We start from the raw sequence: 21362 nt of genomic DNA on the forward strand, positions 1-21362 counted from the left end.
GCATACCTTGAGGCAGTGTGGCTGGAAGATGATTTTTTTGGTTTTTCTGTAGAGCCTTTGGAAGACGCGGTAAGAGCTGTAAGTGCTCCTAGAAACCTTTTTTGTTATTGAAGCCTTTTTTCCCTGTTTGCCACCCAGTATGAATGGTTTCTCCTGGAGTATGCTTCATCAGCAGGCTCTAGTCTTGTTCTGTTTCTTCCTCATGTTACTAGATACCTCCTTTGGGTGATTTTCTTGGGGACTAACACATGTAAATGGCCTTACCCAAGTGCAAAGACTGTTCCAGCCTTGTATTTTAAACACAAGTGATACGACAATTATAATTATTATATCACTGAACCTTCAAATAAGCTGTTTTTCTATTAGCTGAAGCTGTATAGACTCTTCAGTTCTTACACTGTATCAAGTGAAATTCTTGATACTACTTTGATAGGTAACTGCAGGATGATTTCAAACTTGCTTTAACTTCCTGAAGGTTGTATTAGTCTAAAGCACTTCCTACACATTTCACTGTCTATGTCTTGAGTATCAAGAAAAATTTCTATTTGGCAGGGTATGAACTATTTTCAAATGTGCTTCTCATAAAATGAAGAATGCGAAAAGGTGGAGCAGAAAGGGAGTGAAGAAACAGAACTTAATGTGTGCGCTTAATAATGAAGATAATACTGGGGATATTTCATATTAAATATCCTCCTGTTATCTCAGCACTAAATGTGGAGAACTGTGTCCTTATTATGTAGTAATGATACATTATTCACCATATGTAATTTGGTTTTTAATCCAAAAAAGATGGGGAGAAGAACACTAAAGACACTGCAAATAGAAACAGGCTGTAAAACCTGGAATGCTTGCTCTGCAGAGAGCACTTAAAGTCAAGACACTGAAGTCTGTAAATACTTAGTAGAAAATGCTCTTAATACTTGGGTTTTAAAAGGGCAAAAATCAGCATAAGTTATTAGAAAGCACCTAGAAAAATCTTGGAAATTTTTGGTTGGTCAAAGGAAGTTATGTTTAATGTTATGAAAGACATTGGTTTAGAATTGCATTAAAAGACAGGATTCTTCTGTTGGGGTGTGGGTATTATTATTGTTGTTCTTCTTATTATTATTATTACTACTATTATTATTGTTTTGGTGTACATGATCTAGTTTGATATAAACAGACCCGGGGACAGCCCAGTGACGTACTTTTGAAAAGGAGTCTGTTAAAGAAATAATGTCATTAAATGGCTCTCTTTCTACAGGCTATGGATTCTGAATCAAAGAACAGTTTCATAGGAAGCTTTCTTCAGCCACCAGATTGGATGCTTCCTGCAGCCTTTGTTCATAAAGAATCAAAGAAGTTGGCAGCTGCTGCTGGTAACAGGCCTTCTCTCCCAAATAACCAAGGTATAGCCAAAATATGTGCTTAAAATGGTCTTTTTAGGTGTTCCATGTGAAATCTCTTGAGCAAACTCCCCGTCCTATTTGACTGAGTTCAATGACTTGCTGCAGTTATCAGTCTGACATTGAGGCAGGATGTATATATGTCCTGAGGGAGTAGTCTCCCTGAAGTCATATGTCTAGAATGGAAACCTCTGCGAATCTTCTAACATCCTTGTAAACTTTGGCTTTGAAATTTGTTTAGCTTAAAATCATCAGACTTCCTCTGAAAGCAAAGGAGAATGCTTCAAACTCAGAAGTAGTTCATGACTTCAAATATAGTTAAAAAAAGATCATTATTATGGTGCACTGACCTGAAATTGGCTTTGCATAGTGCTATTTGACTTCTTTCAGCTTAAAATCACTTCTAAGGATTTTTTTTGAAGGTTAGCAGCATGAAAGTTATTTCTCCCTATGAAATATGGTTGTCATGTGCCTTAATGGGTGACTACTCTCTGGAGCTCATAAGGCAAATGCTCAGTGGCTTAACATATTTGGAAAGCCTGGGGAATCTTAAGGGTACCCTTACTTGGACTTATTATTATGGACAACTTTGCTACCTTGCACAGACATAGCCTATGAGTGTGCATGTGATCACTCTTCTTCACCTGAAAAATCTGTGATTTCTGTAGTAATCTTTAGTCATACAGATTTGGGGCTTTTTGGATTGCAGTGATCAGTTTAGTGCTGTATAGTGAAGTGGTTAAGGAGTTGTTTGGCATACCAATAGAAAGATGGAAAAGGTGGTCCCACTTCATCTTTCTGCTTTCTGATATTTGCTTTTTGTTTTGGTTTGATGTTTATCTGGTTTTTGCTGTTATGTGTTTTTGTTTAGTTTGGGGATTTTTTGTTTGTTTTTTAATGGATCTGTGATAAGATGGTGACGGTTGTTAAGGAGGTTAGCAATATTTGATGGTATTCTTTTGATGAGAGAGTTTGGAATAGAGAAACTGCCAATTACAAGATGTCAGAAAATAAGCTTGACTTGTTACAGAACATGTCTTAAGCTTCCACAGGTCTGTATGCTGTATGGAGAGCTAGCAGACTTTTTCTTGTAGCTGCAATTGCAGCTTTTATTTTTGGTATAATTTGACACATACTGATTTGAGGCTGAAAGCAAAATCTTCAATCTTCTAGACGTGTTTCTATGGTTTAAAGAATCATCAAATAGAAGATACTAGATGTTGAAACATTACCTTTTTAAACAATAAAGTATTTAACAATGTATCCTTTGCTAAATTGTCCATTGTATCTAATTTCTCCACCACCACCACCCCACCTCCCCCCCGCCGTTTTGAGCATGTTTTCTCTTTTTAATCTGTCCAGACCAGTTGCCTTACCCCAAAACTTGTGACCTCACTTGGATTCCTCTGTTCTCTGCTTCTTTTTAAAGAGAAGCCCCAGGGTTTATTATATTCTATTTGCCGTGATTTCTTTGTGCTTGCTGCAATTTGGAGTGAAAATAGTTTTGCTCATAGGGCCAGAGCTTTGCACCTCATTTATGCAGGAAACACATCAATTTTCCCCCATATATGTTGTGCATATATTACTGTACTGCTGGGGAATGTAATTAATTTTGGGAGTGATCCTAGGAAGAAAATTTAGGTAGTATATTGTGATGTGAAGTGTTTTCTAATAATGGTTATCATCACCAAAATAAGAATTGTTACTTAAAGTGTAGCTGTTGTGTTGTTTGCTAGCTGTAGTGGCAGCCCTGAAAGCTCTGCAAGAAAAAATCCATCGTCTAGAGCTGGAGAAGTCACAGGCTGAAGATAAACTGTGCAGCCTCTCCAGAGCAGCTGCTCAGTACAAGAAGGTCTTAGAGCATGAATCCTTCGAGAAGGACACAGCACATCAGGAGCTGATGCAACAAAGGAAAGGTATTTCTTTTGAGTGATAAGGTGTAGCCACAGCAACATTAATACTGTATAATCCAGGGAGGGTTCTGTTTTGAAAAACTGCTAATTAATGCAGCCCCTTTCATTTTTTGCTTCAGAACTGAGGAGGGACAGGAGCTGGATAATTATGGATGAAGTTGAGATTTTTTTTTTTTACATATATCAACCAAGTATTGCATAAGCCATAAAGCAATTTTAAAGACTAAGCATGTTTTAGGTGGTATGTTTAACTCCTACAATAAGCTAGCAGCTGCTTACATAACACAGATAACTTGAGAAAAGATAGGAGAAGAGAAGATTCTCCTCTCTCAGATTCTGGTTAGGTATCTGCTGATACAAATCAAAGTAACTGCAGTGCTCATGCCTTTGGAATTCAAATTAGGGACTAGCTTTGAAAAAACATTTTGATTCTCATGTCTTATATATAAAATACATTTTAACCACATGACTTGTTCAGACTAACAAAACTGTTCTTGCCTGTTTTGAAGACAGAAAATTCCTCAATGAAATGAGTCTGGTTAAATGTGTAGCTGCTCCCTTTGCTGTACTGAATGTCTTGTTTCTCTCTGTAGATGCAAGTGTGCAGTTAAATGCAGCACAATCCCGCTGCTCCCTGCTGGAGAAACAGCTGGATTACATGAGAAAAATGGTTTCCCATGCAGAAATGGAAAAGAAAATTATTTTAGAACAACAGGTGAAGCCCTTCAGCATAATAACACCGTAGTGACATAGCTTAAAATTATAGAAATGTGCAGGAAGTTTTTTGTGGTCACTGTTTTTCCTCAGGTCTGCTCAGGCTGCTAGTAAACAGAAGCAATTTAGTGTATGGCTGATGGCAACCATTCAATGAATTGTATGAAAAGCTCCCTGGGTGGAACTCCTAATGAGAAAAACCATGCTAATACTTGCACACTTGGTAGACAAAAAAGCTGCTGGAAGCTTGTCTTTGTCTGCCTGGTATTTTTCATCACTTTGCAATTTAAAAAGATATGGAATTTAAACTAATTCAACACCTTTACTCTGGTGTGGGGTGGTTTGGTGGTGGTTTGGTGTTTTTTTTTTTGCTCTCTGAAGCAATTTCAGTCAGTTGCCAACTCTATTCTTGCTTATTTTTTCTAGGTTCAGCTTCAGAAAGAGGAAGATCAGAACTTGTTAGAACTGCACGCAAAACTTGAAAAGCTTGAAATGCTAGAAAAAGAGTGTCTTAAACTTACTGCTACTCAGAGAATTGCTGAAGTAAGTATGCATGGAATGACAGCCTAAAAGTAATTTGGTATCATTTTATAATAGTATTGGTATACTGTTAATAGTACTAAGTTTTGCAAAACAACCTCTGTTGAAGCATACCTGACTGAATGCCACCTTGGCTTCATGTGCATTAGTCCTTTTTCAGTCTGGGCTTTAAAAATTCCTACAGTCCAGTTTTATCCCCACCTTACAATTGTAAGCTCCTCCAGACCTCTGATTCAGCATGACAAATTGAAGTGGGACTAATAATTCTTGCCTTCAAATACAGGACAAAATCAAGCACTTAGAAGAAAAGCTGTGTAAAGAAGAGCATCAGCATAAGCTAATACAAGATAAAACTGCTCAGGTAGACTGAAAAGATTTTATCTTATTTTTTAGGACTAAAGAAAGATATTCTCTCTGTTCAAAATGCCTTTCTTGTTCTATTACATTTTAACTCCTCATGTTTATTACCCAGGCAGAACTCCTGAAATACTACCTAGATCAGTTATAGCTCCATATTAGAAAGTTTGCCAGGTGTGTTGCATATCTCAATGAAGAAATATTCTACTTGGATTTGTATTAGTGGAACAGTTCATAAGCCTCAACACTGCTCTAAGTGACCCAGGTAGAAAATTAATTTCTAGAAAATCTGAAACTGAATCAGGTTAACTTAATTTTCAGTAACTCGAAAGTGGTCACAATATGAAACCATATATTCCAAGTGAGGTTTGTTGTTATGTTTATTTTCCTCCCTTTGTTAAGATCTGTAGAAATCTAATACATAAGGCTATACTTGGAAAAACCTTAATCAGTTATACGTTGTTCATCAGATGAGTTCTTGTATAATTCATTATTCTGTAAAGCCATAATCAGTTTGTTGGGCCAGCATCCATCTGAGAGAGGAGTATTTGCCAAAGAGAACAAAATTATGAAACCTTTTGTTAAAGGGGCAAGGTAGTTGTATTCCAAACCTCACTTTGTGCACAAGTAGCAGCCAGCTTGAAAGAGAGACCCGTTGTGGGGGAATTCCAGTGGGGTGGGGTAGGGACTGCAGTGCTGAAGAGTAATATTCTGGAAGAACATAAGCAAAGCTGATGCCTTAATTTAATTCATCACTGCTGTCAGCTCTTATACCTCATCCAAGGATGATGGGTTTTCATCAATCCAGGAAGCTTTAAATAACATGCAGATTTGTAGCCCAGATGTCTGACCACCCCCAGAATCCAGCAGAACGACAGTTAAAAACTTGTAGGTTTTTTGATTTCTTGCTTAGACTGCTTGCTGCTGCAGAGCAGAAGGCCTAGTACAGAGATTTTATCTTCTGAGAAACATGGTAAGAATGACTGTCCCAGAGCAGATAGTCTAAACATTTGCTTAAGAAAGGGCTTAGGTGCAGTGAACTGAGTCCTAAAGTTGTGTTAGTACCATCTCAATACACTGCAGGATGGATTTAGGTCTGTTGGATCTGGACTGGAAAGCAGAGGGCGTGGTGTGGTTCATTTCCTCTTGATGACAGAAAAGCCAGAATATTCTCACTTTAGTGGTGGACCTCCAGCGTTGTTTAGCTGGAACTGTAACACATGCCAAAGTAAAGTCCTTGTCCTATGTTTAATTGGGAATGATTTTCATCCTGTTTATCATGGGCCTTGATAGCAACTTTGAACCACTGAGCAATATGATTTTCCAGCAGGTTTGACCTCAAAGTAATACAGACAGGTTTAATTATCTCTGTCCCCAGATTGCAAGAGCCAAATGTTCATATAATTTGGATTTTATGATCAGATCCTCAGCATGCAGCAAGATTGGCTTATCTCAGCTGCTGGTTGTCACAGTGGAAAAATACAGCTGCTGCTGCAGTTGAACATGAAAATGAGGAATAATAAGACAGAGTTGCAAGATCTGCCTGATACTCTGCCTTCCTTGTAATCTGTTCATATTTTAAGAGTAGCATGTGCTTTCCAAGCAGGGCAATTAATAGTGCCCTTAGTTGGTTCTTATACATGCATGAAAGACAGAATTAATTAAACCTTGTTATTTCATACTTCTGGTATTACACTAAATGGCTGTTTCTTTTTTGCTTATTGCCACAGCTTCAAACAGGATTTGATATAAACAGAATTTTTACGTCTTCAGTAACTTCTCAACATGAACCTGAAAAGGAAAATGGGAAGAACAAAAAACCTAGGAAGGTAATGTGGATATTTTTATTAGCATATTTTTGCTGATAGCACATGACTTGCACAGAGACTGGAATTTGTGGGAAATAGTGATGTAAGAGGCACTTGATTCATATGCTGCACTTTAATCCACTTCTAAAGTGACAAACAGTGCTAAATAGCTATCCCCACCTTTTTTTCTTCTTTCTTTCTTTCATTAATTAAAATGGTACTGGGGCTGGTAGGACATCACTGGAAAACCTTCCCTTACTAGCTTGACAGTTACCTCTGTTAAAGTCTTGCTGCCATCCCCTTGTCCTGTCTTAGCTGCCTTTCAGTTTATCTGGTAGAATTTGTTTCCAAATGAGTCTTAGCTCAATACCTTAAGATGGTGTGTTTTGGGGGAATTACTGAAATCAAGAAAATTTATTTTGCAACAGATCAGTCAAAATTTTGTAATTGTGGTTTTGAAAACTTAAGTAAACAAAGTTGAATTCCTTTAATGTTAGCCTAATTGTTAAACAATCTACATTCATATGTATAAAATGTACTTGTGTCAGCTATTGGAAAGTCTTACTTGTTACATATGCAGGAGGGATTTTTTTTTTTAACCAGAAAAGACCTGGAGGTGATGCATTTCACAGTGTATTTATATTGAATTTTACTTACTAAAAAAAAGTTTAAAATTGTGCTCTTGAGTCAGCAGATTGGAATTTCTTGTCTTATATTTTCTTGTGCCTCTTACGGCAGAGAAATCCTACAATGAAGAAAATGCCCCTTTCACAGTTACATGTAAAGGCTGGTGAACTACCTTTTGTGGCTGGGAAGGTAGGTGAAAACCACTGTTCTCACTGAAGTGACATCTACAGTTTGAGTAAGCCTGTGTAAGCCACTGATAATTCTTCTTTTAAGTCTGTCAGCTCCAGCCATTCTGTCAGTGCAAATGTACAAAGTGTGTTGCACACTATGAAGCATCACAATCCATGGATCTCATTGCAAAGACAAGGAGGAGCTGCAGCTGGGATTTCAGGACACAGTGCTCTTTCAAAATCTGTATCCTCTTGTTCCACACCACCCACTGCCACCAGGAGCTTTTCAGACCTTCTGTTTGCCTTACAAAATGAGCTGGGCCAAATGAGCTCGTGAGTACCCATCACTGGTGCTGTGAGTAAATGTGACTTCAGCAGTAGCCCTGAAAAGCAATGGGGTGCTGTAGTCATCAAGCCTAGCCTGTTTGAGCAATAGGACTACTTGTTGACAGAATGACCTGATCAGGCTTGACTAGTAGGATTTTTCTCATTCAAAAAATTCTTTCTATCCTGTTGTTTCACGGGTCTTGTTTTTCTGCTTTCACATCCTGTATCTAAACAAGCTGCTACTGAAGTAGCAGCTGCAGCAAATGAAAAGCCTTTCAGACATGTGCTTTTGAGATATTTTAAATATATTCTGAGATATACAGAGTAAACTAAATTTTTTCTCCTGGAGAAGGCTGCAAAGGTGGTGCTGATATTGAATAGGCCTGCAGAATGCAGTCAGTCTAGGTGGTGGAATGGGTTATTACAGCTCTGGCATTAGCAGTCCTGCCACAAAATCTCTTCTGTTCATTTGTACTCACTTTGTGTTCTTTCCTTACCAGTGTAGCTGCTGGGTCTTTGTGCTGAGTCAGTCCGGTGCTTGTACCCTTTGCTTGTTGATAGCAGGAAAACTTGCTGGTCCTGTAAGGGGGTTGTGAAAGAGGGATGATTTCCTGCCAGAAAATGGGCAGGGTGTGGAAGAAGCTAACACTTCAGATGGGAGTGTATATTTCTAGCCATGCAAGCAAATGTGGATTACAACCTGTTGTGTTCTTAGGTATCTTCCCATTAATGCAGGACTGTGGGGCTGTGGGCCAAAGCTCTGTAGCTGTTTGTAGCAGACATGTCAACACGATGAGCTGTGGTTTGAGCAGAGGAAGATGTGCTGATTAAACCAGTTAGGATATTGACGCTGATTTGAAATGCTTGATGTGGTAAAATTTAAACTGGCAAGCAATCTCATGTTCAAAAAGCAATGTCTAGCTTACTCATGGCAGTTCAAGGACAGGGTGGTTTTTTTGGTTTTGTTTCTTCTTTTTTTTTTTAAAATTGCAACAGCCAGTTGCTTCAATTAAACTGTCAAAGAGGAGCAGTTACCCAGAAAGAAGCTCTGACCTTTGTAAAGGGATTACTTATCTAAGAGGGGTCTCTGGCTTCCATTTGTTCAGGTATCTGGGTATCAAGAGCTAGACAATTTCTTTTACTTAATCTGGTAAGCTTGATTAAGCAGCCCACTTTTCTGTAAATCTTTTTGTGTAGAATATTTTAATTTGAATAATTTGTTAGAAAAAATACAACTTGAATGTACTAATTTAAAAATACTTTCATGTATTACACTAAGCCTTCAAAGTCTGTGCTAAATTGGGCAGGAATTGAAAATGTTGGACTGCATAGCTGCTGTTCACTTTCAAAAATTTCATTTTGCACACTATTACACATGTAGTTGTTATGCCTGTGGGAAGAGGGAGAAGTAAATGGACATCACCAAAAAATTTGGAACAAGAAAATCAGACTCAGGGGAAAACCTTTTCCCTTTCTCATGTTAATATATTCCAGATTAATGTGCATTGTGTGAGAATGGAAATAATGCTAAATTTTTGTATTCTGCACAAAATAGCTAGGATCTCCTGCAGGAAGAAATTATAGAGATTGTATCATTAATACTTAGATTGCCATTCATGTTTTTAATAGTGAGCATCAAGGACTTCTGAAGCAGATACAGGAGACTCAAGACTCCCAAGCGCGTGAAGACCTGGAACAGGAGCTGGATTGCCTTGTAAAACACATGGAGACAAAAGGAAAACAAATATCCAAGTTGAAAAGGCATCAGGCTACTGTAAGAATGAAATGTAAACTCTCTAGCTACTAACATTCTTGTTGAAAGGCTGCCACAACTCTGCCTCCTGTTGTCATCAGCTAGAATGTCACTCGAATGTTTTAAGCCAAGATGTTCCAGTATGGGTGATTATAATTAGACTGCTGGCTCATATTTTTGTACCTCCAATTTCTTCATTTGATCAAGAAAAAGTGCTTACAGCTGGAAGTTAGGAATGTATGCTGGTGGGAAAGCTTCCTGCCCTGTGGCAGTTCTGCAATACAAAGCTGGGTTGCACTGTCTGTCACTTCTACTCACGGTGTTAAGACAAACTGTTGGAATTTCATTCCTTTGTATCCTGTCCCTCAGGGGAATGAGAAAATAGAAGCTGTAATTCCTGTGCAGACTGGATTAAATGTCTTTTATATTACTGAAAATTGAGGCTTTTTTATAAACTAGTCTGTTGACCTGAGCTTCTTCAAAATCATAGCTGGGCAAGCCTTTCAGTTTTGTTTAACTCCTAAACTGTCCTCATTCTGATAGTATTTAGTTTAGAGCCATAGAGAACAACTTTTCATACATGCCCATATAAAATCCCTCTTCTGAACAGCCTAACTGTTTTGTAGCAATTTGGTTTGGGCATATGATTAAACATTCAATCCATAGTTCTGTCTGATTGCTTTTGTTTTTTCATCTTATGTTTCAAGATAAGTACTCACCTGAGAACTTTGCTTATACAGAAAACAAAGCAAAACTCAGTGTGAAACCTTATGAAAAGAGGAGGTTATAGTTAATTTAAATCTGACCAGTTTTATTCATATTCATTTTTGATGGATTTTATTCACTTTAACTTTTTATTGTCCATGTAATTGCAAGCTTTATGTCATAGCAGATGTGTCAGACTTGCATGTTAGCAATACGGACCAAGCATTGACTGCTGAGTCCTCACTGCCTCTCTTGGCAATGTCAGCTGGTTTTTTTGTAAAACTCTCATATTCTTGAAGACCCCACAATTACGGTGTTACTCCTTGCCTCAAAATCTTGCTGACTTCATCCTCAGGAACCTAAGACAGAGGACAACAACTACATCTTTGTTTCTTTCTTTTCCATATTTTTATGGCTACAGTTTGTCTATGTTTTGGGATGATGAAGAGTAGCAAATACAATGTGGTGCAACCTTGTAGTCATTGCCTCTTACCAGCATGCAGATGTTCTGGCAAGTCCTCTATGCTCTGATACAGCCTGGTCAGAGCACACCCCTTAGGGTCGTGTTGTAAATAGTGGTGTCTGTATGATTACTGTCCATCATGCCCTGGTTATCAATTCAGGCCATTCCTCCAGCTCTTTGGTCTGTATTTTTTATTTTTCTGGTGCTTTTGCACACAGACATTTCCATTGTATTTTGTACAGACCAATCTTAATATTGCTAATGCATATTTCTTTTTCTAGAACCTGCCATACTAAAAGTGCCATGCTAATGCTGTGTTTCACAATTAATAATATGTTCTAGAATGCAATTGAAGTTAATTATTTTTAGAAATGAACTTAAAGCCTAAATTGGCATTTGGAATCCTTCCATCTTAATTTTATCTTTGGGAAGTGACCTTTTCATGCCAAGTACAAGTCAAGACTCATTATTTGACATTTTATAAAACATTCTTTAGCAATTAACCCTATTTGTTCTGTTTTCCACTTTTGTTAAGGAGACATCAAAATAAGCTGCTTAGAACCAGTAACTGATAAATTAACTGTATACATTTTAGAGGTTTATTGGTTGATTTTTTTTTAATTAGGATAGTGCAATCTCAAATGGAAAGAGGCTGTTGTAAATATAGATTATTGAGAGATGATATTCCAGCTCTCTCAAGCAAGCATTTTTATGTTAGGTAGCAATGGGATTCAACAACCAGTTGAGTGTGGGTGAGGTCAGTTTTCTGTGGTGGTTTCTGTATGTGCAAGGTCAGTTTTCTGTTACAGTGTGACAACTGTGCAACATTATTAAATTTAAATTTTTCTCTTTTTTTTAAATGTCTCTTAGTCATCTGTAGTATGGAGTTCATGAAAAGTCCAGTCAGCTCTACAGCTATGTAACATGCTAATTAGTTTTTTTTTCCCTAGGTGCAGAAATTAAAGAGAAAAACTCAGGAATTGAAGCAAGGGGCAACCAATGTCAAACTAAAGTGTGGTGAACAAAAGGGAGCAAGGGGGATTGCAGTCACTGTAAAGGAAAGTGTATCTAAACCTTGTCCAGGGCAGAAAAGCAGAAGTTCTCTTCAGCTGCTAAAAGCTGTGAGGCAACTTCAGCTGTCTCTGAAAATATATTATGTCATCTGAGAAGAGTAGTTCTGAAGTTTGCTATGTTAGAAGTTTTTGAAGTTGCCTGACACCTAGTAAATTTTTAATTGTACAAAATACCTTTTAAAAATAAACTGGATACAGTAGACATACATTCTAAACTGCCTACTCTCCAGTAGGTCAGTTTGTTCACTTTAGAATTAACTTTCATGTAATGTAGCTGTAACTCAACTACACTTCCTTGTAATAAAGTGTTTTAATGGACTAATGAAATGTTATTATTTGTTAACTTGTCAAATACAATTTGATACATTTTTACACTTAAAATATTATATGATCTTTGGTGTCTTATTTTTCCTGGCCACCAAGGAGATATTTAGAGCTTGCTTTTCCAGAATGATTTGTGCCAGTGCTTCTGTACAAATTAAAATAAAGGTCTTCCTTTCTCTAATAATCGAAAATTCAGATCACTGTGAATGAGGCAGAAGAGGTGTTGTCTCTTTATTTATATGTTTTCATTATTAGTAGTATTATTACTTTATGAGATCTATTGACAGTCTTAGTATCAGGGACAGCTGGGCTCTGGAAGCACAACACATTACTTGGTTTAACTACAAAAATATTGCAGTATTCTTGATATGTGCATGGGAAGGGCCATTGCTAAATGCTTGAGTGCTTGTCTTCTCTTTAACAGAACCTACTTCTAGCACAGTATACAGTGGCTGAGAAGGAAACTGTCATAGAGATCATCTTCAGCTGTGTACCTGTTACCAATCTTCTTATTTGCGGATTATTTCTAGCTTAGAAAAGCACAATGTATGCTTAAAGATGCTTAGACAAAATTCAAAGCCTGGTATTTTTTTCATGGTGCAGATAGCTTTTCTGAGATAGGTTTATGCATTTCTGGATACTGGAATCACTGATACTGTTCTCCGGCTCCCTCCATACCTTGACCTGGTATTTTTGTTGACTACAGAATCCTGGTGAGAGGATGTTATTTTGGAGCAGGAGAAGTGGGGCTCTGGCTCCCCACTTGGGCAGAAGCTGTAGTGGAGGGCTGCAACTTCGGGTCTGTCAACCAGGTACTGGATGGGGCAGTCTTTAAACAATGACAGCCTTGAACTGTCAGTCTTCAAAACATATGTGCTGACAGGGGTTGTCCAGTCCCAGAAAAAAATTTGTGTTTGCTCTTCTGTGGGTTGAGTGGCTGGAGGGAAACAGTTGAACCTGGTCCTGCTGGTAGCTGGGCATTTCTCATCTCTGCCTGCTTCAAAACAGGGCCAGGAGCTGAAAAAGCTGTCTTGCTCAGAGCCAGGAGCTGGGATTTGAGAGGGAAAAATAGGAATGGATAATATGTGGTCTTATATTGGCTGACTGGTTGTGTCACTTGTATTTCAACTCGAAAGATTTAAATAAATTTTAATAATATTTTCTTCTTTTTCTTTCTGAAGCTTTTATTTCTGTAGTGAATGTGTTTTCACACACCAAAGCAAAGTAGATGCATTTCAGCATTGGCTGAGAGATCCAAACCAGATACAAAGAAAGTGTATTCCAAACCAGTTTTCTTGCTTGAAGTAAGGCATAAAATTTGGTTTCTGATTGTATCTTGGGAGGGAGGGGTAAGGTAGGAGGTCAGGTTATGTATTTACCTATTAGCATATTCACAGTTCGAGGCAGTTGTCAGTCATGTAAAATAAGTATTCAAGGAAGTGTCCATCAGAGAATAATTGTCCAGAAGCTGCATTGGGAATGTAGGCTTGTGCACAACTGTGGTGAAGTTCAGCTCCATGAGAACTGGGCAGATCACAGTGAATTTTGCTGGGATCGAATGCTTCATGTCCTTATGCTCCAAGAATGTTCTGGCCTGAAGATCCATAAATGTACATTTGGAGAAAGCACAGTGGTCAGAGCAGGCTTCTTCACAGGAACAATATGTTTTTGGCTTAGTAAGTGCTTACTCTATTATTTTGCAAATCCTTGTTTTGATTTATATACTGCATGTTTTTGTTTGTCTTCTCAGATGAAACTGTATATATCTCTTTTTTATTAATGGTTTGGATCTAGCTCTGCAGGGCAGCAGACAAAACCACACAGTGATCCCCAAAAAAAACCTTATCAGTTTATTTACTTGAGATCTGAGTTCTTTTGCGCTCAGTTATGCAAAATTGCGACAACAGGTTTTATTGTTATTTGTATTAAGGGTCGTATTTTATGGTTAGATAGCAAGGAAAGTGGATGAAAGATGTAGGTCAAACAATATGATTAAAAATACAGATCAACAAATTGCATCCAACAATAGTTCACTTTCCTGCTGCTAATGTATGCTAGCACAATTTAATGTCTTGTTACTTGAGCTTGCTGGAAAGACTTTGTCCTAGTACAAAAGACGTTCGATTTGAGCATGTGTGTTACAATCTTCTAGTTAGCAAAGCTGGAGGTTGGACATAGCTATAAATCCAGAGTGTTCTGGGAATAGAAGCTGGCAAAAACATTCGGAGCTAAATAATCAGGGCAGGATCTTGCTGAGATTTGGATACTGGCTAATGTAACTAAGTGCAGATGTTTATGTAGACTGAAATACATTCCCAGAATAAGAATATTGTACAAACACATGATGATTTTATAGCAGGGAAGAAGCCAAGAAAGTGAGGATAATAAAACAAGCATTCTTATTTTTGATGAAGTACGTTCTGTTTCCCTCTGCTTGCCTGCACAGAAGTGGCCAAGGTTGCTTCTGCTGTGTCCCCTGCTGGGGCCTGTTGAGGCTTCTGCAAGTTGCTTGGGTTATGGCTCTGGTGCTTACCTGAAAGTTTCCATGAGCTCCCATATAGGTGCAACAGTCTGTCTTAAATGAGAGGAGAAGAGAGAAGTAAGCATTTCTGAGTGTTACTCTGAGGGAATGGCTGTAACAGGCCAGATGAATCTTATCCCAAATGCCTGGTCATTAGTTTTATACCCACTATCTGTGTTATTTTTATCTGAACTCCACTGGCTACATAATGGAATCATTTCTTTTCTCTTGGTTCCTTCTTATTTATACAGCTGAAGAACTGCCTGCCCTTTATTTTCCTTAGAGATTTTTAATTTAGCTGGTGTTTCTTTAGTTGAGGCTTCCCAGCCCTGACTTTTGGGTTAGCTGCCCCAGTGCTTTTTTTTGGGGCCACAACTGTCTCAACTATACAATTTTGAGACATACACACATGGAAGCCAGGAATACCAGCTTTTTCATTGTGTGTTTACCACAGAATTATGGTTGAAATGGAATGGAATGTCAAGTCATAAACTAAATTCATTTTATGTTGTATATTGTAAGAAAAACTTTAGATCTCCATGGCAGGTCAGGTGCATCCTTCTTAGAGTGAAAAGGAAGCAGCTTCAAATGCAGTGCTACAATGTGTAAACAGAGTGGTTACATAGGATACTTTCCTCAGCAATGATGAGAGGAAAGGTAAGATGATGTATCGAGGTGTGGCATTGCACTTCAAGGAGGCTGTAGACTACTTGGAGAGTGTGTGAAAGAAAAACAGATGAAAAACACTTGACTAGGACACTTGAAACAAAAAAATAAGGAGCTGGACTTATGTTTCCACTGTATTTTCTCTAGGTTATAAATCTTAAGCAGCATGGGTCATTGCTGTAAAGGTTAAGGGAATAAAGTTCTGTTTGCACTTATGAGTAGGACGTAAAATAGTGGGCTAAAATTCAAGCTTTCCAAAGATATTGTAAGCTAAACACTGACATCTAGGCTAGGAGGTTGTTGACCATCTGTAAGGACCATCCATTTTTAAAAACAGGATGAACAAATACCTTTAAGTATTTACTTTTTCCTGCCCAAGAGCAGTGAAAATAGTAGACAGATTATAAAACCCATCCTGGTCCTACTTCTTTAGGGCTCTGAAGTATTGCAGCAGTTTGCCATGTTTTGGATGAGATTTAGGGGGCCTTTTTTAATGGTCCAGTTTTTCACCTGTGGTTTTAATTTTAATGCATTCCTTTTACTCTAATAGAGAAAAATATGTGGTGTATGCTTCTTGTAAGTGTATTTATCATAGAACCTTAGAATATGTCAGAGTGGAAGTGAGCCATAAGAACAAAGGATTCTAATTCCCTGCCCCTTGCAGGACTACCTAAAGCTAAACCAAATGACCAAGAGCATCATTCAGATGCTCCTTGAACTCAGGCAGGTTTGGTGCCATGACCATTTCCCTGGGAGTTTGGTCCAGTGACAGACCACCCTCTGGCTGAAGATCTTTTTCCTAGTGACCAGTGTTGATACATGAGAATCAATTCTCCTCCAGAAGTTTTCTCAGCTCCCCCTTCTGTGATACAGGCATACTAGGAAAGTGACAGAATTGTTAAGGAGCTCCACTGCTTATCTGTGCATTGTAATATCTGTTTATAGGATTTATAAATATCCAGATGGACTTTTTAAAGGTTTTGGCAAAAAAAAAAAATTGTAAGAGAAGCATTTGCCAACAAAAGTATTTTAATTAAATAAACCCTGCTGTTTTAATATAGTCTTTCCATACTGTTAAACTTGTTAATCATAAATTCACCATCTGAGCCATGTTGAGCCTGACAAATGTTTGGGTTCTACTACCTTGTGTGTAACATCCTGCTGAAGATTTTTTTCCCCCTATTGTTCTGTTGGAATTCCAAAGGATGAATCTTGTTTCAGAAAAAAAAGGGAGGTAATAGTGAAGAAAGGCTTACCGGCAGGTAGATAAAATGCATACTGGTTTTGAAAAAGCCTATTAGATCTTGCCAAGAAATAACTGAAAATTAAAACAAGAGAAAATAACATGATTTTTGAAATCTGGGCCTGTACAAACAGAATAGGAGGAATCATAATGCTATTTTCACTGTAGTAACAGAGCATAACCCTTCTTTCATCTGAATAATACTGTGGACTTGGTTGTGCAGCATTTATTTATTTTTCTGTGTTTACCACTTTAGATTTTTTTTTTTTTTAATTCAACGTGTTCTCCTTTTTCATGTATCAGAAACAAATGTCCTTGTTATTCAGTCTGCTGTCATGCAGAGGGAGTTAGAGAGCTGGGAATTGCCCGGAGAAGGGCTGCACGCAATAGTACTGCTTCTGTTCCAGGCAGGGCTCCCGCTGGCTGCGAGGACCCAGGAGCTTTCGCGGGCCCAGCAGGCTGCACTGCGCACATTTGAAAATAAAACCAATACGAAACGCCTTCCTGGAAACAGGCATGAAAATGTCAGTATTTGCAGTTCCCTTGCACGAGATGAAATTTTTTCCTCTTTCTGTATTTCTTGAAAAGACGTGAATCTGTGCCAGACCAGATGGGCTGAGCCAAGGTTCTCTTAATTTCCTGATGTTTTTGTGCTGTTCTGGTGCATCTATGTCGCAGGTTATTTTTATTCTCAGTCTTCAAGTGGGTTTCAAATTTCTAGGTTCGGTGATCTGAATTCTGCCATTTTCCTGGTATGAACTGTTTTTGTTTTTTTATACCTGTAATACTTCCACTGGGTCAATTTAAGGGAAGTACACCTCATGAACAAGTCTAATATCACAGTGTCTTTGATGGCTTGCTTAGCTGTTGTTATGGTGTCACTCTCTGATGCTAATGATGATGTATATTCTCCTTAAGTTTTCTATTAAGTCAAGCTGCTATTGTTTATGAATGTGTGATTTGTTGGTTATTTCTGATTTTATTCAAGTTTTTCCTGACAGAATTACTCAGCTAGTCCAGAGTAAATATTTGCACATCCTAAGATGGAAGAGATTTTGTACGCATGTCAGTGTTGTTGGACAGTTTTATCCCCTTTATCGAGAGGGAACCAAACCTGGAATCTGTCATGCATACATCCAGCACAGCAGCTGTTCATGAAAAAGAGTGTGTCAGCAATGGCTTTTTTCCCACCCAAATAAAAAGCTGTTAATATTGAGAGTAATTTGTCTCTAGACTTTCACTCTCAGCTGTGTACTTAGGGTCAGAATTAGCTGCTCAGGAAGATACACTATTGGGACTGAAATTCTCTTTTCTTCGTTGGGTTGGAAATAATATTTGTAAGCACTTAGGAAGAAAAGAAAACCTTTGAGATTACTCTTAGGCTAGGATTCTTCATGCAGTGGGAATGCAATGGCCTTCTATCTAACACAGGATGAAGATTCAGAAATACAAAATTAACAGCCTCTCTTTTATATACTTAAGCAGAAGCAATTCAATCACATCAAGGAGGAACACAGCAATGCAGTTCAGAGGGCTGCAAGGTCTTCAGTGGCAAGGAAAAGTTCCTAACAGGAAAGAAAAATCCAGCGAATGTAGTGATGCTGGAAGATTGTTGATTTAGATGTGGTAGTTACGGTGTGTCACCTACACTCTCTGAAAGTAGTTTTCTCCAGGTAAGATAAGCATCCTTTGGACAGTGAAGTGTAATCATGAATTTTAAAAAGTAAACAGAGGAAGATCAAATTCAATGTAAGAAATCTATTATAAGTAATGAGCGAGGCTGTGTACATCTTCCAATTCTTTTAGTAGATTGATTTTACTAGAAAGGAAATGTTGCAATGATAAAAATTATTTAGCTAATTAATGTGCTCCCTGCATGCAGTGTAGGTAGTGTTGAGCTGCTTGGATTTGAGGAGGTCTGGATGAGAAGGAAAAAGCTTGGAGAGATTTTTTCTGTATTGTCACTGTGATGATATTTTAATAGAACAGGACACTATTGGGGACTGAGACATCTCAATGAAGCCTGCAGACCTGGGGAGTATTTATTTAAGCATCACCCTTTGAAAATAGTTTTAAATACTTAATTATTTTATCCAATTTCTTCAGTAACTTTATTTTATCAGTGCTGTCATTGACAGTGAATAAACTTCTGGAATTATATATAATTGATAGCTACAGGAGTTTTTTCCCTCTTTTTGTGTTTCATTTTATTACTAAATTTTCTACTGAAGTTTATATGTTTTCTAAATCACTAAGAAAAATAATTGTTATGTTCTTAGCTCTAATTCTCCAGCATTTGTCTATTTCTTATAGAATGAATGTGGCTGATGAAAAATATCCTGATGTGGTTCAAGACAATTGGGAAAAATTAAGAAGTGCTTTAGACAGGAATTCAGATATTTTTAATACTGATGTGCCTTCCCTGTTCAAGAGTTTTAAGAAGAAATTGTGAAGAATCATCAGCTTTCTTTTAAAACCACAGTCCTACAGATAAAGTGCTTGTTTATATGTATTTTCTGAGAATGGTCAACACTGCAAACGTTGCCATCCTTGGTTTGTATGCTTGAGAAATCTGGAGTGTGGCTTTTAAAGTCAGCAGGAATCCTGGAAATCTGGTGCTCAAATTCCAGAGTCTGGAGCCCTGAATCTGCAGTGGTTACTCCTCTGGACTTACTGTGTCTTGGACTGCAGAAACAGGCAGTTCAGAAGGATATTTGTGGGATCAACTTGATGGAGAAACCAAGATATTGTCTCAGTTATGCCAAACCCTGAAACTCACCCTTCCAATTTTCTGCAACAGTATTATTTAAAATATTTCTGTGGGTGGCCTGTTTCTGGATAAACTAAGAGAAGAAAGCTCTTGTTTAAAGAGTTAAGCTAAAGTATCCATGGGAGTCTCTAGATTTTCATTCTAAGCTGTCTGCTTATGATCAGAATTAGCTGCTCAGCAAGATTCTGACTGGGTATCTAGGAATGTCTGCTTGTGGTTATTCTCAGGTTTTCTTTCCTTTTGAAGGGAGGGAGTTGTTTAAGTAGAATTACTCGTGTGAGTGGTACTTAGCAAGCAAAGCAGCATTCCTGTTGCAGAGTGTTTAAAACGTAGGGTTTAACCCATGCTGTTACAGAGTGGGAACAGTGGGGAACTGTAGGAGTTCACAGGATTGTCCCTGAAAAACTAAAACCCCTTACTTCTGGGAACTAGGCAGATCTATGCCTTGCCCTTGTAAGTGAGGAGTGGGCTGCCCAGGGTGGAGAAATGAAAAGGTGCTGTGACTTGTCCTCCCTGTCTCCTTTCTCCACCAAAAATCTCTAGTGGATGTACCTGTGGATTGGCACAGGGGAGGAAGGCACAGCCCTTGGCTGTCACTGCCCAACCAGTGACGATTGGTAACAGTGCTAAGGAAAGTACAGATTTACCTGGGACAGATAAGGGGTCTGTAGCATTTAGTTAGTGGTCTAACCAAGCTCTGACTGTTTTAACTGGTGGTGCTGGTGCAGTTGCTTTTCACCCCTTAGCCCAAAGGGGACCCATGAAGCAGAGAAAATGCAGCATTGCCCTAGGAGTATGCCACCACCAGGGCAGGAGCAGGGTTAAACTCTTCATTCTAAATGCAGCCTCTTGACCCTGTCTCTTAGCCGAGCAGGATAGAAGGACAGATGATCCATGATCTTGGATACCATGGATTAATGATGTACAGAAAAGGGAGCAAGACCTACAACATTACAAAGTTCACATGAGCCACTCTGTGGAATAGACCCTTATTAGTATTAAAAGCAACTCAGACATGCTCTGGATCATTTTGATCTTCAATATCTGGTTATCTAATATTTGAGCAACAGTTTCATCTTACCATCATAATTGTCATTCATCTGCTATCTAAATCTGAGCATCACAGATGAAACAACAGAATGATTAGACAAGACATTAAAAACAAAGCTGAAATAAAGCATGGAACAGAAACACAGATGGCCCTTTATTGATGAAACAATGAGATAAAAATTCTATTACATGTAGTTCTAGTAAACCCCAAGAGTTTTGCTGAACTTCAGCAAATTCTGTCTTACCTGTTTGGATCATTTCGCATGTAAGTATTACTCACCAATACTGGATAAGGAAGGATCAGCTGATACTTACTTTCAAAGGTCTCTGGAAAAGTAGTAGCAGAAAAAGTGCTGCTGTTTGTTATGGTTTGGCCTAAGACAAAGAGCAGACAACCAACCAACCAAACCCCCAGTATTAAATATACCCATCAAAGAGCTGAGAAAAGGGAAGAAAATATGACCAAACTTACAGGAACACAGTACTTTTGGCTCTTCAAGGATGAAGTAATACTGGTATCTTTCAAAGCTTTCAGCAAGCCTGAGGTGATATAAAGAAGAAGGAGAAAAAATAAGTTTTCTTCTAAAAATGGGTGTTATGATGCCAACAGACTCTTCAACACTGATACCATGCCAGACCCAGCCTTCCCCAGGACACACTTGTTTCAGAAGTTGGCCATAGCAGTATCATGTCAGAATCAGATACCAGAGGAGTGATAATCCTGAAATAGTAACATACTTGAAGTCATCATGGCATGAGAAGATTTGGGAGGTGTGTGTGTCAGAAGAATGTTGTACATGCCTGAGCAGGACTCTGTTCAGGCAGAAGGATTTGTTAGATGATGTCCTTTCCTAGAGGATACGCACTCCTCCAAGGACTGTGGAGGTGCCTTGACCTCCAACAGCTGTTTGTCTTTTGGGGTCGGGCAGAAAGCCATTTCTTAAAAGAGATAT

General features: G+C 38.3%; 1 protein-coding gene across 1 annotated transcript; it reads left to right on the forward strand.

Moving 5' to 3' along the window:
- Nucleotides 1-1246: 1246 nt before the first annotated feature.
- On the forward strand, nucleotides 1247-11928 carry CEP57L1 (centrosomal protein 57 like 1). The gene is made up of 10 exons (XM_062488726.1): nucleotides 1247-1388; nucleotides 3122-3301; nucleotides 3892-4013; nucleotides 4439-4555; nucleotides 4836-4913; nucleotides 6640-6738; nucleotides 7456-7533; nucleotides 7618-7847; nucleotides 9471-9615; nucleotides 11713-11928. The coding sequence occupies exons 1-10, from the start codon at nucleotides 1247-1249 to the stop codon at nucleotides 11926-11928; spliced, it is 1407 nt and encodes a 468-aa protein (XP_062344710.1).
- The last annotated feature ends 9434 nt before the right edge of the window (nucleotides 11929-21362 follow it).

Source organism: Cinclus cinclus, chromosome 3 (genome assembly GCF_963662255.1).
Source record: "Cinclus cinclus chromosome 3, bCinCin1.1, whole genome shotgun sequence".
Classification (NCBI taxonomy): Eukaryota; Metazoa; Chordata; class Aves; order Passeriformes; family Cinclidae; genus Cinclus; species Cinclus cinclus.

What these genes read in the sequence shown, in the direction of transcription:
- CEP57L1 (XM_062488726.1), top strand. Translation starts at nt 1,247, where the DNA reads ATGGATTCTGAATCAAAGAACAGTTTCATAGGAAGCTTTCTTCAGCCA. An exon ending in AGAACAAAAAACCTAGGAAG is followed by an intron (nt 6,739 to 7,455) that starts GTAATGTGGATA and finishes CTCTTACGGCAG; the next exon opens with AGAAATCCTACAATGAAGAA. An exon ending in TACCTTTTGTGGCTGGGAAG is followed by an intron (nt 7,534 to 7,617) that starts GTAGGTGAAAAC and finishes TCTTCTTTTAAG; the next exon opens with TCTGTCAGCTCCAGCCATTC.